We start from the raw sequence: 18,986 nt of genomic DNA, 5'->3' as shown, positions 1-18,986 counted from the left end.
ATACGTCGACTTTTATGCATTTCGTAATACGCAAACTCCTCCTAAACGGTTGAATCAATCGTTTTCAAATTTTGCATGGTGATAAAGACCATATCGGTGATTGAACGGATGGTGTTTTTGGCCTCTAGGGACCTCAAAACGAAAAAAAAAATCGGTCCCGCGTCCAGGTCTTACCATGAGTACTACGCACGATTCGTAATCGTGGTACTACGGTAATGGCTTATTCCCTATATAGGAAATTCGCTAAAAATGAAACACAATTAATTTTTCCTACAGTCACCCGACAAAGTTGGCTTCCTTGTACTGTTTATAGTACAGAAAGCTGCTAATTGCTGCATATTTATACTTTGCCGTACGGTTTATACTTTGTCGTACGGTTTATACTTTGCTGCACATCAGGATTCCAACGAAACATCACAAAACAGCGTGGTTCTATTATGCACGTAATCCGTGTACGCTTGGAAATAGGTTGGCAACACTTAAAGATAATAATACTATGAGCAGCTGATTGACTATTATAACTACGATTTAACCTGTCATTTCGTGTTTATAGTTTCGTTATTTCTAAACTTTCTGGACTTTTCTTTTAAACGTTTTTAAAACATTCCTACGATCTTAATAAACAAGAAAATACCTTTATAGCATTTTTTTTAGGCGCGGAAACCACTTCAAATTACAAAAACATACGGAACTATATTCTCAAAACGCGGAGCACATTTCTTGCCGAGGAAAAATAGCGGAGTGATACGGACCGCGGGTACTACTTTCTCTAGGGCACCATTTGTGTTGCCAGCTGAACCTAAAAACGTGTTGTATAGTGTTTGAAAGACTAATTATTTATATGCTTTATAGTGACTATAGGAAAAATATAATGTGTAACACGAGTGAAAAAGGCCTTTGCTGCACTCGAGATCATTCCGCACTCGCCTGCGGCTCGTGCGTAAACATTGCTCTCGTGTGCAGCAAAGTGCCACTTTCACCACTAGTTACACAAATAACTATTGAAACATTATTTACCAACATTGACTTTCGGAATAAATGTAAACATTGCAAATAAATAAGTAACAGCTGATAGAATGCAGACGTTTTTCAGTCCCGATGCATTTCTTATGGTGGATATTTTACGTTATATCTCGTTTTCTGGTAACTTTATGGGAATTCTGCTATTTTTCCCGCGTCCCTGGGGTCAAGACCTTTAATTTAAGACCTCTCCCACTTTTCTGCGACTTACCAGACGTCTACAATTTTCTGGTAAAAATTTTGTCTTACAGAATTATATATAAGGATATTTTACATGAATTCAATAAAACATCACCAACTGGAATGATACATGTAACACCATTTTAGTATATATGTATGTAGACAAAATTGTATAATTGCCGTCTGTTTTTGATCTTGATACAAACAAACGCAAACTTGAAAAAGTTAAGATGATTGACAAAAGAATTAAATTTTAAAAGCCTATTAGACGAAGGGCTTTCATGAGATAGCCTATCATCCAAACCAGCGAAAGGCACATCTAATCTAGAGCCACTAGAGGATAAGAGCTTTAAATTAATACCGGTACTCAATCAATATGCCTATAAAAATATATATTTAGGGGTCGATTTGCTGAACAAATTATTTTAATAAATGTAGATGGCAGTTTTGAATCCATATATTTGACTGTACATTTTTGACAGAAATCGTCCGTGTTGTACCGTAATATAGAGTGACTGGTATACTTAATAGTGGTAACAACACCTTGTCCAAATGACAATTTATTTATGCTACATGGACATGGAAGTTAAATTATTTTTCAAGATCGCACTACATTGACGACTGGGCGAAGTATATTGTACGAAATAGCACAATTCAACTCGACCGGCACGAAATTGCGATACTTTGTCGGCGCGCGTGCGTTGTAATAAAGCCTGGTCTGTAATTACTATTTCTGCCGCCACTAGTCGAGAGCAGCACCTACTGGCCGCCTCGCCTAACCTAACCTCTTCATGAATAAAACACCAACAGATTACCCAAATTAGAGTCGCAAGTGTTGTTTTGAATTGTAAACGCGATTCGTTGCCGTTTGGAATGTTGATGAGTCGGAATCTTCTGAATCTATGGAATTTTATACACCTCCTTTTTCTAGTGTGCAATACCAGACTTTGTCTATGGCATAGAAGAAACACAATTCAGGTGAGGATGAGCCAGATGAGTGTTGAATGGCTAAAATGATAGTTTTATCACTAAATTAGAGATGAAGTATTTCATTGGACAGAATCATTTTGCAAACCCAAACCATATTTGTATGGCATCCCGGTCATACAGGACAATGAGAAATCTACACTTTGGTTCAGCAAATTTTCTTCTGGGTACTTATGCATCGAGACATCAACATCAAGAACTATGTTCAATGTTCTATCCTGTACCACCTGCCGTCTGAACCAAAATTTACAAAAGAAGGCAAGTGCATAAGCATGAGAGAAACGTGGCCATACAAACACGATTCGGGGATTTTTTCCCCTTTATCTCATGGGACTGTATTCTGAATAGGGTATCTCAGGAGAAAACAGGAATTTCGGTTGCAACAGAACTTTTTACTAGGTGAGTGGAAGCATTTTCCGTCCCATAATAACCTGTAAGAATTCTAAAGATTCTAAAAACCTTCAGTCTATTGTCAATAAATAAATAAATAAATAAATAAGGTCTTTATTTCCAAGCGTTCATCAAAGTACAAACTCTGTTTTTCATGACAACTTTGGTCAAATTAAGTAAATAAAACAATACAATGGTCTATTCATAAAATAAAAAATGAAATTATCTATACAGTTTAGGTAAACATTTCCTTTACACATTTCTTAAACCTATTACAGTTGTACTCTTTTAAAGTGGGTGGTCAATATGGTCATTCTCAATGTACTCCCACAGATAATGGTAGTCGGTTCACATCAAGACAATGGATGCGGATGCGGATCTTAGCTGAGTAGGCTAGAACACTGGACAATGTCAATCACCAGACAGAGAGATTCTCTCCAACAGAGCAATTTCTTGGTCGATCAATGAAGCAAACAGCTGATTCAAATTTCATCCAACAACACAACAACAACATCCACACAAGTGACACAGTTAGAGAGTGAAACATCAACCCCGCTTGTCAAAAACCAAGGAATTCCTCAAGGCAGCTGTCTAAGTTAACAATTATACAACTCAATTTCAATTTGTATACAGCAGAACTTCCTAGCCGTGTAGTGCACAACATTGTACAGTTAATTTGTATGCCTATGACTCACAACTGCACTTGTCTTATGAGCCATCCCAGATGCGTAGCATGGATGACAACAGTAGACACTGTTTGCAGGATCATGACATGCTGAATGGTGCACTAGGCTCTTGGCCTATAGGAGCCACAGTACATTCTTGAGAGGCTCTCTTTCCGGGAGGAGGTCTCTCAGCAAGGCACCAGCCATGGAAGTCTCCAGCTTCACTTTTCAAGAGTGAGGCTTGTGTTTGGAAGGTGAAGCTTCTCGTACTTTGGCCCAAAGTAAAGCTGTACAACGACTTCCCCTCTAGCCTCAAAAAATATGCCTTGCCATCTTTTAAAGTCAAAATTAATAAATTGTACACTATTTTCTTGTTTCTATTTTGTTATATTTATTTATTGTTAGTTATTATATGAAGAGGGTTGTTCTGAAAAGCAGTTGTACCATTGACTAAACACAGAATTGACTGTGTACAGTCAATGGTTGTAATGAGAAAAGCTTCATCAATAATTTTATTTTATTATATACTAGCAGAGTACCCGTCCTTCGTACGGCGGTGGCATATCAGCATAATATGCTTATTGCAGTTATACTAAAGCTTTGCATTTGAATGGGAGGGCGAGGGACACAGTTTGATAAAATTTGCTTATTTGAATTTACGGTATACTACATATTACACATCTACCATAGCCAAAATGTTCTACCACTTTCCATTAACAACAGAGAAAAAACATTATTAAAAATTCGCAAAATATCACAAATTGTTCATGAAATTAAAAAAAAACATAAACTTAACTGTAAACAATCCTACTTTGATAGTTCTCATTGCCTATCATAGTTTTTTGTTGCTGCTTAGTTCAAATTAGCTGTTTTCATAAATGCAAAAAATAATAGTGCTGCAGCCTGTTGGTAAATATTATAACTTTTTAATACTTTTTCATATTATAGAACCAACTTTTTTAGTTGAAACAGCTGACTAAATTCTTTAATTCCCTTTAAATATGAATACTCATAAGGTTAACATGGGGAACTGCAGAGCCACTGGGGCGGAGCCCGAAAGGATTTTTGAGATAAAAATATTCCTATATCGGAATCGGAAATGTGAGCTATCATCATGCTAAATTTCAGCCCAATCTGTCCAGTAGTTAATGCGTGATTGAACTTCAAACAAACACCAAACTTTCACATTTATAATATTAGTAAGATTTATTAAAGACTAGCTGGCCCGACAGACTGTCCTAATGTGGTAATGTGGTATAATGTCAAAAGCTCGTTCATTTTCAAGATGAGCTCGTTCGCATGGCTCAATCACGTCCTGGTTGAAGTTCGTTCGCTACGCTCACACACCTTTAGGTTGGAGCTCGTTCGCTGCCCTCACTTGCCTTCAGCTTAGCTCGTACACTACGCTAACTCGCCTCCAGGTTGAAGTTCGTTCGCTATGCTCACTCACCTTTTGGTTGGAAATTAGCTTTTGTCATAAATTTAAAAAAATTATAGTGCTGCACCCTGTTGGTAAACCTATTAACTTTTTAATGTATTGAGCATCACAGAATCAAATTGATCAGTTGAACCAGCTGTTAAGATTCTTTAATTCCATTTAAATATCTATATAATTAATACGCTACATGAAACTTTGTCGGTTGAACTCCTCCGCCATTTCTTAACCGATTTTATCCATTGACGTCTCATTGGAAAGAGCGTGTCGCGTAGATTTGCAAACTGACCTTACATTTTTGAAAAAGTCCCTTGGGCTCTGCCCCAGTGGCTGTTAAAGTTCCCATGTTATCCTTATGAAGAACATGATTGTTTACATTTTGATCAGCTGTATATTTTAATTGCTGTTATTTTTCATTTCAAAGTCTTTTAAACTCATCGGAAATTATGATGAGTTTAATTTGTTTTTAAATAACTACTTTACTTCTTTGCAATTGCTCGATTTCGAGCAACGTGTTTACTAGTGAGTACTTATAAGGTTAACATGGGAAACTCCAGAGCCACTGGGGCGGAGCCCTTTTGACGGATCTGCACCATACTTCACACAAACCATCCTTGAATAATGCTTAATAAAACCTGAGTCCATAAAGGACAAACAAACAAACATACATTGGATTTTATATATATAGATTATCTGATATACTTAATCTCATTGAGTAAATAATACATTTAAACAACCCCTTTAATTCTTAATCAGTGACAACACACACTTGTACAAGAAGCTAATTACTTAAAATCCTTTACAATATTGATAGAACCAGACATTCCATCCCCATATTAGAGTTATCATCAGTTTTTTTTACTTGAGTGAATTTAGTTGAGCTGATATAAATCACTGATGTTTTTAATCAACAGCTTTTTCATTGGTATTACTTCCGAAATTCTAAAATAGGACGGAAATATATAGTCAGTGCACACAAACAGAACTGGACATGAAACGTCTGGATGTTTAAGTTTCATGAAGTCTTCAGATTTACAGCAGGATGAGAAATATACTTACAGTAACCAATTACTGCCTTTACATCCAGAACTGTGTACCGTTGTTTGAAAATAACTCTATGAGGATGTTTTTTACAAAGCATTGTACCATTACTAAATAGATTAGATTACCAAATTTAGGATTCAGAAGCAGAAACAACTACTGTATGTGAACAAAAGTTTATTCAGTTTATATAAAAAAGAGTATAAATTAAAATTACAAGTACACATGTATTGGATGATTCCTTGTGATATGTTTACACAAAATATCATTCGCATCTTCTACAATCAAATAACATTAATAATAAATTATTAACTTGAAACACATTAATCATCATATTTGAAAGGGCAAGGGTTGGTACAAAAGTGGAAAAACGAATAAAATTAGAGACTTTGTAAAGAAAAAAACATTTTCCCTAGAATTTTTGAATTTTAGAATTCGTAAAGATCCTAAATAGTGAAAATTTTTTTTTCATTCATTTGTGGAATATTAAAAACATAGTACAGTACTGTAGTCTACTGTAATTATTTTTTTAATGAAAATTCAGTTTTAAAAACATCTGTCCAGTAGTGACGACGTTTTGCTATTCCAGTTAAAGTTCACAACAAAAAATGGAATGTAAAAAATGATAGTAAACTAATCAAAAAATAAAAACATTTTCAGCACTCTGTCTCCAGAGAAATTCTAGCAATTTTGTATGATCTGTCATGATTTTATTTAGCTGTAGCTGATTAAAGGAAGAGTATATTTTATTATTAGTGCTGAAAGTGGCATTTCCCGATCCGTGCTCAAACTTTATCCGTTTGAGGTATGGTAAGGCCGAACACAAAATTTCCCTTTGAGATGACGCCAATCATGTTTATTATTTTTACATACAAGGCAAAGCCGAGGATGGGAATAATTGTAGCAAGTACGCAGGGACGCTTTATTAAATGTGCCGGGCCCACCGCTGCAAGAGGTTTTGGGTGTGTTTGAGGGGCGCAAAGTGAATAAATCCATGGTAATGAAGAGAGATAGGTGGTGGAAATAGCCTGTCACATTAAATCTGCGGACCTGCAAATGCCAGAAAATCACTTTCGGTACAAATTTGCAGCGATATTTTTCATCACGATGCAAACATAAAATACTCTAGTACAACAGAGCTTGCTAAAATCAAACCTATTTTTCTAAGGATTTTGATAATTTATAATTTTTAAATAATCATACAGTAGAACCGCCATTAACCAAAAAAAATATAAAGCTAATATACATAATACGCAATGTAAAATGCTTTAGCAACTTCAGTTGTTTGTTTAAAGTATTTTCTAACCCGTTCTAACACTTCTGTATCTAAAACACTGTATTATATAGATATTGTTTTAAATTCATTTTTCTACACACTGTGGTAATACATAGGCTATTTTTTAGCATATTACGGGTTGACCGAAAAATTGGTTATCTGAAACGGCTTTCCCCCTTTATTTGTGTTAACCGGGGTTCTACTGTAATTATTTTAAGAAGTTGCTATCTTAATAATAATAAAACAAATGGCTTAAAGCAAACATTTGTAACAACATAAAAACGAGAATTTCAAGGTTTTTTTGTAGCAAACACAAACTCTGTCCAAGCTTGGGAAACAAATACATACAGAACACATACATACAGCTGATTAATTTTGATATCAGCTGTTGTCAACAATAGCTACTTTCTGAATGATGAAAATTGTTTCCCAAGCTCTAATTTAGAGCAAGAGAAAGACGTTAAGATAATTTCCCTTGCTCTAAATTTATTTTCCTTTGCCCTCAATCAGTTTAGCGCAACCATTTTTTAATGTTTAAATCAACTGTTTCTACTGTTAAGCAATCTAAATGTTAACAGAAAATAGTATATTTCATTACTAGGACCGAAAGCGGCATTTTCCGACGCGCGCTCAAGTTTCATGTGTGAGGCAAAGCCGAGGACGGGAATAATGGAGCAAGTGTCGGAAAAAAGCTTTTGGTACGAGTTATGAACGATACTTTTCATCACGAAGCAAAAATGCACACATTCAGAATATCATATTTCAGTAGGATTAAAATAGTTTTAGACTACTCTTTATCATTGAAAATCACAACTTACATAATATGGTTTCATAATTGTAGAGTATTTAGATAAATAATGTATTAATAAATACTTCGTCATGTTCATTAACTTAACATTTTGTAATATGTACCAGTGTCTAAGCTTTCTGTATTCCTCTTCTTATCCTTCCCATGATTTATCTGGTTAAATGTGATAAGTTAAGCTGTTTTCATAAAATCTTCAGTATTGTTAGGCATACTTTGAGCAATTCCAAACATGCATTATGTTAAAAACACAGCAAAACAAACTAATGCCTGTTTCTGTATAGATTTAGATTAAGCAACAATAAAAACAGCTGTTCCAAATCATTAAATTAAACTGTAACAAAACACTAGCGCACGTAGTGAATAAATGAAGAACTAATTGAGAGCGAGGGAAAGTAAATTTAGAGCGAGGGAAAATAAGCTGATCGATTTTCCCTCGCCCTAAATTAGAGCTTGGGAAACGGCTACTTTCATTGATGTCAGCTGTTATCGAAAATAGTTACTTTCGTTACGGAGTGATGAAAATAAAATTTGTGTTGTGATGAAAACCATAACTCATAATTTGTAGTAAAAGTGATTTCAGAGCACTTGGATGCCCCATAAAAGAAGCAAATAAAAACCACTAATTCTTAAACTTCTGTTTTGTTTCAGAACAATCTCACTAAAATTTCATTTGGCATTAGTATTATAAATACAAATAGTTGTGCATTTGAATTGTATTATTTACATTGTTCACCATCCCATTTATTTTAGGTTATATCATTTTGTTTTGTTAACAATGAATTTACAACATTGGTTTGACACATGCAAAGAAGAAAATTTGAAAATGGAAAAGAAAAATTGTTAGTCAGTATTTTTTACTCACCAATAAAATGAAGCTAAATGCATGTCATGAATATAAGCGCCTTTACGTAAAATTGGTATAATGTAGCTCTAGTATACAAACACACTTTAAAATTAAGCTATGATTTTTATACTTATTTGGATGAGTTTTGCAAGTCTTAACTTTAAAAAATTTAAACAGCCTATAAAAATCAGAATTTGACCAATTTTTAAAAATGCACATTTAGTTTTATCAGAATAAAATTCATACATTTGATCATGATACAAGAATCACAAATTTAAAATCACTATCCATAATAAAGCACTAGGCTATACATATTTTACAATGTACAAATACATACTTAAGCTTAAAGCAAGTAAATAATTTAACAAATAACATAAAAAATAAAATGTAATATTTCATAAATGACAAAACTTAAAAAAATGAATCAATATATACATGTGCTAAATTTATATTACAACACAGCAATTGCCGATTAAAAGTATTTTGTACAAATAATTTAGATCTATCTTACCTTATAACTAATATGTCTGTATTGTACATCTCAATTACACATACGACAATGAGAATTACATGCATCATTTTTAGCAAATAATACGACAAATATATACGTGATGTTTGTTACTATCCATCCAGAACATGTACAAAATTTAAGTTCGTATTCATGATTTACTTAATGGAACACAATCGTAGACTAACCCGTGAAAATCATCTTGTTGCTAAAGGATAACAATTGAATAATGCTACTTAAATTTGTAAACTGAGTTCAAATAACCAAAGGTCTCAATGAAAAAAAATCATTATTCTTACTGAACATGGAATATCGATGATAGCGTCTTTAGCTGATAAGACTAAAATTGCTGGTTCAAGATTGGCCAAGCCATTGACTTGCTATTGTAGTTTACAGTGTAGCATTACTTTACTATCTTTTGATCATCACAGACCACACGGTCTAAGTTAACAAGCAGTTGAGATTAAATTTGATGCAATAATTAAGTATAAAAAGGTAAGGGAAAATAGATATAGTACATTAAATTTGGATGGTAAAAGTGCTGTTTTATCGTATGCAAGAGTAGAAATATCAGGACTGTAACACCACCCAATGGTTCTACTGTCTTGGATTCTCGTCAGAGAATTTGCGTTAAACTGTTCCAGCACCTGGGTTGTTCTACACAGAACGTATGCTTGATTGTTCCATAATCTCGGTTGTTCCTCACACAGAATGTGTACTGCCTGTGCCTGACTGTCTTCCAGAACACGGCAGACGACATAACTGGGACATGATGATCTTGTGAATACTCATCCCCCGTCCACTGCCCGACTAAAAATTGACAAAACATGACACATTAGTAGAGAAGTTGACATAATATTGCTATGGGATTGATACATAAAGTGGCTGAGATGTCAAGCTCTTTGACTAAAAGTAGAAATACAGGGTGTTTATAAATGATTCATCAGGTTATCATGTCATGTATCTCACTTATTTCTTATCTTACATTAATGATTTTGACGTGTGATTAAAGAGCATGTTTAAAATTTTTATAATCAGCTGTTTAGTATTCATCCTTGCTATTTTCTTGGATATGTTTACATTGTATTCAAAAATATTACAATTCAAGAAAACCTTTTGTGTATAATTATTACTCAAGTGTAACTTTGATACATGTTAAACGTGAGTTTTTCTGACGTTTTAGGAAAAATCTGCCAACGTGCCAACACACCAAAATCAGCTGACGGTAGTATCATCAATTAATTTAAAACTCTTAGGGACTGTTGAAACGTAAAAGTTGTGGTCGCCCAATTCTTGACACAGTAGCTAGGGTTAGACAGTGCTTTAAGCAAAGGCCTCCACATGGTGCAGGCTGCACACTTGGCTTACCAGTAGCAAAATCTACAGTTTGCAAGGCTTTACTTAAATAATTGACATTAAGACCCTACAGACTGCAACTAGGATACTTCAAAAGTCAAATCAAGAGTAGATTCAATCAGCTAGCCGGTGTATGGACCAACTTACAACATCCATTAGAAACTTGTTACATTGCAAATGGACAGCACATCGAGCAATTATAGCTGTATCTAAGAAAAACTTGAGAAATTCCCTTTGTAATGATAGTAGTTTTCATGGAGTGTTTGTTCAGTATTAAGTTCAATAAAAGTTCTAAAACCTTAAAGTTAAAAAGATTGTATTCTTGGATGCTGTTTTGTTTTAAGTTATCGTAACACAATCGGCAGATATCGGGAGCGTTTAGACGTTGGAAGCGATTATTCAGACGTCGGTAGCAATTGTTCAGATGTTGGCAGCAATCGTTCAGACATTAATAGAGATGGGCAGAAGTCAGTTGAATTCTTTACTTAGCGATAATCCTGCTATTCTTGCAATAACGGTGCTTTTCAGATAACGTTCAATAATCCGGCAACACCGAAGGCCTGAATGTGCTGGATCAGCAAGTGTCCACTGTATAGAGATAGAGAGTTGACAACTACTCAAAATTAACATAATATAAGGTTTTGAGGTAGTTTTTACCGAATCATCCCATCTTTATGTTTAAGGTCAACAGGGAAATACACAGCTAAATTTAGGATTTTGTTCACTGTTGTCAAAATACTCGGCTCATTTACCTTTTACGATTATCAAGGATGGAATCATCTGTGCTCTATTATACCTTACCAAACTAGATTTGATCTGACGGTAAAGGAATAGACAATTATTTTTACAATCTAGGTTTGTACCTGAAGTTGTTCAATAGTAGTCTCGTCATTTGCCAAAGCTTCCAGCTGATCGTAGAGGATGGCCATGACGAACATACCAAACAGTGCTGACTCCAGCACCAGGATGACACAGTGTAGTCTGTTTGTGAACAAATAAACATCAAACCATGAAGAAATGTCCACTTTCAACGTTTTAAATCACTTTTTATTATTTTTTTTCAATAGTTAACAATTTTAATGTGGATTCCGCTGGAGCGCACAAAATTACAAGATCTTCCAGACGATCCCACCAGTTCTCTAACAATCGCTCATCTAATAAGACATCTCTCAACTGGAAACAACGTTCAAATAACAAAAGACCTGACTTCAATGCCCTCGGAATAGAAGGCCTCTGTCTTAGATGTGGAAGTAGCAAACAAATTGCTGCAAATTGTAACAAACACAAGTATAAACTCCAATGTGGGGAGTGTTTAAAACGAGGACATGTCTCTGCGGTCTGCATAACTACACTGATGTCAAGTACTAAGAAATCAACATCAATGTTAAATTCGACCAACAACCTAAATTCAGGATCAAATGATGACGATTATTCAAGTGACGACTCTTCTGATTACTGAGTGCACAAAATTGATTCGATCTACCAGAACTTTGATGTCGTAGGTTTATTTGAAGTTGGACTTGATTCAGACAAGTACATTGTTTCTGTCAGTATAAATGGAAGATCACAATGTTTTGAAGTTGACAGTGGGGCTAAATTTTCTCTCCTTGCGAAGAATGACTTTGAACATCTACATCTGAACGTACCTGTAGAACCATCAAGGCTAGCTTTCCGTTCATACTCTGGAGACATAATCAAACCAGAGGGAAAGGTATCAGTTTCTGTATCATACAAGGGTAAACAGTTCAAAGGTGACCTTCACATTGTCCCTTCAGGTCATGACGCACTTCTAGGACGCCAATGGATCCGAGGACTGGGTATTGAGCTGTGTGAAATTGACGCTGAAATGAACCGACCAGCTACTACCCTTCAATTACAACCAGTAAATTCAGTTGAAGAGCTGTTTGAAAAATTTGCGCCAATTTTCGAGCCAAAAATTGGATGCGTTCCAAACTTTACAGTATCATTACATCTTCGATCAGGAGCAAAGCCTATTTTCAATCGTGAACGGAACGTTCCTCATGCTCTTATTGATCAGGTCAACAAGGAACTAGATTCACTTGAAAATGAAGGAATCATTTCACCTGTTACGTCAAGTGATTGGGGGTCACCACTAGTCGTGATACCTAAGGCAGATGGAAGTGTTCGTCTCTGTGTTGACTACAAATGTGGTGTGAATGAACGAATAGTCCAGGCAAACCATCCTATTCGAAAAATTGACAATGTACTCGATAGTTTGAGAGGATCTCGTTACTTTTGTAAACTTGACCTGTACAAAGCTTATCTGCACCTCAAGGTCGACGAAGAGTCCAGTATTATCCAGACAATATCAACACACCGTGGAACATATCATGTCAATCGTCTACGCTTCGGAATAAAGACAGCACCTTCTGAATTCAACCGAATTCTTAAACAAATTTTGAAGGGATTGTCTAAATCTGAGGCCTACTTTGATGACATAATTTGCCATGGTTCAACAATGGATGAGTGCAAAAGAAATCTACAGGCCTGTCTTCAACGACTCTCAGATTTTAACAAGAACAAATAGAATATCTAGGACGAGTGGTGGAGTTAAACAAAATAAAGAAATCTCCTACCAAAGTTCAAGCTATTAAAGAAATGTCACGTCCATCAGAAGTTGAAGAATTACGACGATTCTTAGGAATGGTTTCTTACTACTCTCGTTTCTTTCCAGATGCTTCAACTGTCACTTCTCCTTTACGACGTTGGTTACGTAAAAATAAGAAATTGGAATGGACACCAGAATGTGATAAGGCTTTTCAACGAATCAAAACTGAGCTGTGCAGTAACAGGATACTCTTACCTATCGATCCAAAACTACCATTAGTTCTCACCACGGACGCTTCACCTACTGGACTAGCTGCAGTTCTTAGCCACTTAATTGATGGAACGGAAAGACCAATTGCTTACACCTCACGTTCACTCACTGATGCCGAATGTAACTATAGTCAACTAGACCGGGAAGCATTGGCCATAGTTTTTGGTGTCTCCCACTTCTATTATTACTTATTCGGGACTCAATTTCAACTTGTAACAGATAATCAGCCCATATCTAGGATCTTTAGACATGACAAGGCTCTACCACAAATGACTTCAGCTCGTTTACTCAGATATGCATCATATCTGTCAGGTTTCAATTACAAGTTGGTGTTCAAAAAGGGCATGGAAAATAAAAACGTGGATTGTCTTTCAAGAGCTCCTCTTACACAGACTCACTCTACTAAAGACAAGAAAATCGGAAAAGAGGTACACCAAATCTGCAGCCAAGTTATTTTTCAAATTTCAAACCATGAAATCACAGCTGAAATCATTAAGAACGAGACAGCCAAAGATCCAGTGCTCTCTAAAATTTTGAAAGACCTACTCACCAATTCAACTGATTCTGATTTTACTTTGGTCGAAAACATTATTTTCCGGGGAGAAAGAGTTTACATTCCATCACTACTTAGAAACAAGATTCTAAATTAACTTCACGAAAGTCATCTTTGAATCACAAAAATGAAACAGCTAGCAAGGCGCTATGTTTACTGGCCAAATATTGACAAGGACATTGAGCATCTTGTGAAAGGAGTGAAAATTGTGCGCTAACACGGTAAAATCCGCCCAAAGCTCCCAATCACCCGTGGGAAATCCCAAAAGAGAACTGCGAAAGAATACACATTGACTACGCAGGACCGTTTCAAGGCTTCAACTTCCTCGTGTGTATTGATGCTAGATCAAAATGGGCGGAGATAAAAGTAATCAAAGATGCACCATCCAGCTCCAATACCATACATCTACTTGAACAAATTTTTGCTACACACGGCTACCCGAATGTTATGGTATCTGACAATGCCTCAATTTTTCAAAGTGATACATTCCAAGCTTATTGCAAATTGCATGGCGTTTTCCAGAAATTCATATCTCCAGGACACCCAGCAACAAACGGCTTAGCAGAACGCTCTGTTCAAACATTGAAGAACCGCCTGAAGTCCACAGCTTCGGAAAACATACCAATGGCAATAAAGGTCCAGAAGATCTTAATGCGGTACTGGGCAACTCCTCTAGCATGTGGCAAATCACCCGCTGAACTTTACCTCCGCAGGAAGTTAAGAATACAAATGGATGCTATTTTTCCTAACGTACAAAAACCTTCAACTAGAAATGCTCCTTCTGCACGTTCATTCAATGAGGGGGAGAGAGTTCAGGTTCGTCTCTTCATGAACAACAAGAACGTTTGGGAGTTTGGAGAGGTTTCATGTGACGTTGTGAGGTTGTGTGGTTTTGGATGACGTTTTCATGCTTCAAAAAAGTTGTTAACATAACAGTTTGATGTTTTATGAAGCACTATTATTGTACATTTATTATTATCATTATTACATCTTTTCCATAGCAATGCCACCTATTGTAAGATCTATTGTATCTATTGTAAGATGGATGTAAATGCAAGAGGAATATGGAATGGAGTGAGAGGATCTATGGCAAGTGATAAAAAATACAACAAATTTAGGAATGATCAACTTACAATCTTTTGATGTTTTTAAGCACAGAATTAAGATCCAACCCAGAATTCTTACTAGGCCGTAATAAAAACATCAAAAACCCTTTACATGTATTAGGTACCTACTGTCTAAACCGTTGCATCCAGCAATACCTTTATGCATAAGTTAAAAATGCCCCTAAAAGATAAAAATGTTTGGTTGTAAGTACAGTAGTTTAATGACAAAAGTTGTGTGGAAACATTGATATTTATCAGAGAAACGCTGGCTAATAAAGAAATTTTATTAATTATTTATTTAAACCAGAATCTAAAGGTGCCTATCTCGCTGGATGGTAGGATATGATGTCAGAGCAAAAAGAGAGGAAAATGACGTTGATATCAGCTGATAATATAAGTGTCATTTACCGGTTACATGAACAAAATCAGAGTGGCAACAGTGCTTCTGTATTCTGATTTAGACACCAGCAGATTCAAAGACAATATTTCTACTAGCTCGGTGAGACTTCTTGATAGGTCTCTATTCTGTGCTGAAAGTTAGTTTATAATATTGCAGGGACACATATTGACATATAATATTGACAACAAAAAGTTGCATTATACAACATTTCATTTTGCAAATATTTCTTAAGTTCTTTTTACAAATACAGTACACAAGATGATTCGACTTACATTCTTGCCTGCTTCAGGTTGACTTCCGTAGGACATTGCGGACACGCCCTAAGCCAGCTTGTGACAACCAGAGCGATCGCGTACAGGGCGAGTAGTCCAACATAGACTAGAAACTGGATAAAGTACTTTTGGTTGCGCTCCCCCACACAGTTATTGATCCTGTCAACACAGACTAGTCAATCCCAAGCCAGTATTAGGGCAACATAAATGGTAACAGAATATTGACCATGTGACATCACGTTTTTGTTATGTTATGGGCTACAGATCAAGGATTCTGTGTTGAAATAAGCATCTGACAATCAATGGCCAAGTGAATCCAGGATATTTACCAGGGACAATGGTGATCCATGCGGCGGATGCATCGTTTGCAGATCCGACAATGGTGAGCCCGCGGAGGACGGTATGTCTCACACCTCGTACACACAGTCCAGTCCTCATTTTGTAGCAAAGACTCGGAACCTACACAAAATAAAAAATAATCCAAAACCAAGTCAACACAACATAAAATTGTGAAAAGTCCATAGCACACAATCACTGAACCAAAACCAGCACAAAACGTTATTCAATCATTGAGTCATTGTATCATAGAAAATGTACTTAGGCCCAAATTATGAAACTTGTTTTAGCCTATAGATTGTACAAAAAGGTTAGTTATTAAAAAGTAGCTGTAAGCCAGGTTTTTTTTATTTTAGAAATAAGTTACTACCGGTAGCTGTTGGCCCGTCTTACGTACGGGAATCAAGTACCCTCAAGTCGATTAAAACTGAATATAATTCAGAACTGCTAGTTTACACGCATAAAGAAAAATTCTGGCAGTTTTAATAGGGAAAATCATCCTGTAAACTAATAGGCCTACCACGTGACCATCTATTTCTTTCATGCGATTATAAGATTAAGTTAGGTATGGTAGCCTAGTAATTATGAAAACAAAACAATAGCCTGCTAATTTAAAAACACTTTCAAACATGCGTTTTAACAAAAATGTTTCCAAAACAAACCTTGTTTATGATGGCAAGTAGTAGGACAATGTTTTAGAACTTGTCATTCTAAAGGGAACATTTTTTGGAGTTTTCGACTATTTTAAATTAAGGTTTTCCAAAAAAACTAAGTTACTGATGTTATGCTGATTTCCATTGTTCCTAAGTTCAATTATATGTACCAGTTACATATTTACAGATGAGCTATAAATTCCAAACCTTGACTCAACATACAGTATCAATTTCACACGTTTACTAGGGCTTAACTGATTACTATGTAAATCAAGCAATGTGTACACATTTAATTTCAGTAGACCCTGGCCAAATTATTAAAACACAAACCTGAATGTATGTCAGAGAAGTCCATCCTGTTCTGTGGCAAAGGCACGGCTCCAGGGTCAGAACACATGGCTCTAAGGTGAGACAGCGACAGCATAAATATGACTGTGTTGAATAGCACCACGTGGAACGGGGCCCACAAGCTGCAAAAAACGAAGTTTTCATTTTATAATATTTGTACTGTCTATTTGAAATAATAAAAATATAATAATAATAAAATTATTATTCTAGGGCCCCTATTAAGGCACAGTTCTCAAATTGGCTATTGGCTGCAAACAAGGCATCACTTTCAACTGTGCAGTACGGTAAGCTTAGTCAACACATCAAAAACACACATGAAATTTGATTTTACTTCATTTAAATGGGGACTTCAACATTTTGCTTTAAGACTTAAGCAGAGTAACAAAAATTGGAGAAAATCAACTTAAGATTGAAATAAACGACGTTTCTCTCAATACAAGAACTACTTAAATGAAATATGTTATCATTATCGTTAAAAATATAGGTAGCTGTCCCACAATAATCTGATACTTTGTAATCCAATGTACTATGTAGGCCGATGCGCTGCTGGCAGTCTTATCGGCAGAAACAAAACGAGTCTGCCCCATCCCTGCACTGTTCTGTATGTAAGTACGGTAGGCCTACTATCATTGTGTAGCAACAGAGAAGTAAGGTAAGTTAAAGAGGAAACACACTTATGGGAAAACCGTACGCTTTAGGCTCAAAGTAACTATGTCATGTTGGGAGTACAATTGTGACGAGCAAGGAAGAGCCCGAATGGTGCATTGTGTGGTAATCCCTATCGTACAGGGCACAGGGTCTTCCTCTACCGTGAGTGATGTAGTAGGCCAACATAAGGACTTTGCACTAAGTGCTAGACACCACTTATAAATGTGTACGATGGACGTTTCTTCTGTTCCTTACTTCCCCCTGTGATGTAGCCTAGTTTTAACAAATTGCATGTAGCCTACTGTTCCATAGTCTTTGTTTACTTCAATTTTCTTTATGCTGTCAAAAATGTTTTAAGCTAAATATGTGAATGCAAGGACATAGAATGGAGTTTGTACCTATAGCTTTGTTTCTGACTACGATCAGCTATTTTTCATTAGGGTGATTTATTAGCAGGTAGGCTAATGATCAGCGACAGCTGGATTCAGTTTCAAATTGTCAAAAAGAGTAACTTGCTGTTAAAGCCAGATTACTGACTGATTATCAGCCGAGCAAGACAACTCAGTGGTTATAACATAGTGAATGGATAGTGAGATAGCAGTTGGATATATTTATTTATTTATTTCACCGGACACCAATTAGGCTACTAAACAATATATAGGCTATAGGGCGGCCACTTAGAAAGCAACCTCCTCTTACATGTGCAACAAATCGTCACGCAGGTCACTATCTGTCCAGCCCACCTATAGTTCATGAATCGCTGAGTACAGACTCAGCCAATTTAAATATCAAGGGACAGTACCTAAGTTATACATGTAACTTGGTGGGACCCTGACATACAGCAAGGCCCCACTAGAAAATCAGATAATGAGTTTGGTTTATAAGCCTATAAAAAGTCCTAATCTGATCCCTTGACTAGCCAACCTACAAGTGTGTAGACCTGCCATACAAAAGCAAAATCTTTGTAGGCCTAGGCCTAATAGCCTAATGTTTTCGTTTTTAACTTCTTCTTGCCATTTAAAATACTTGAAACATATGAAGTCGTACCTGTCTTGCATGGTTTGCATGATGACCCATCGTATGACTACATAATCTGCATAAAATACTGCAATGTAGGTAAGAGTAATACAAATGAAACCACAAGGATCCTTAACAAATATTGACATTTTCAATATTTGTTGGAGTCCAGGATTCACTTTAACTCCATGACTGTATCTTACAAATAATCGCACACACAAATATATCCTGCAAAGTTAAACTTTCCAATTTTAAATAGTAACTCTGACTTCATGATGTTGCTGTTGTTAGTGTTTTCGATTAG

The 18,986-nt window shown here is 35.9% G+C and overlaps 1 protein-coding gene across 1 annotated transcript; it reads right to left on the bottom strand.

Moving 5' to 3' along the window:
- Positions 1 to 5,878: 5,878 nt before the first annotated feature.
- On the bottom strand, positions 5,879 to 18,986 carry LOC128987188 (palmitoyltransferase ZDHHC3-A-like). The gene is made up of 6 exons (XM_054407930.1): positions 18,713 to 18,986; positions 17,000 to 17,139; positions 16,010 to 16,139; positions 15,681 to 15,839; positions 11,374 to 11,491; positions 5,879 to 9,964 (listed from the first exon to the last, which is right to left on the bottom strand). Exons 1-6 carry the CDS (start codon positions 18,829 to 18,831, stop codon positions 9,857 to 9,859), a joined length of 774 nt encoding a protein of 257 aa, XP_054263905.1. The 5' UTR covers positions 18,832 to 18,986; the 3' UTR covers positions 5,879 to 9,856.

The sequence above is a fragment of the Macrosteles quadrilineatus genome, unplaced genomic scaffold, assembly GCF_028750875.1.
Source record: "Macrosteles quadrilineatus isolate MER2022 unplaced genomic scaffold, UCM_ALF_1.0 Scaffold_2__2_contigs__length_208266976, whole genome shotgun sequence".
Taxonomy (NCBI): Eukaryota; Metazoa; Arthropoda; class Insecta; order Hemiptera; family Cicadellidae; genus Macrosteles; species Macrosteles quadrilineatus.
Note: the sequence above shows the minus strand (reverse complement) of the source record. Positions and strands in the feature narration are given on the sequence as shown.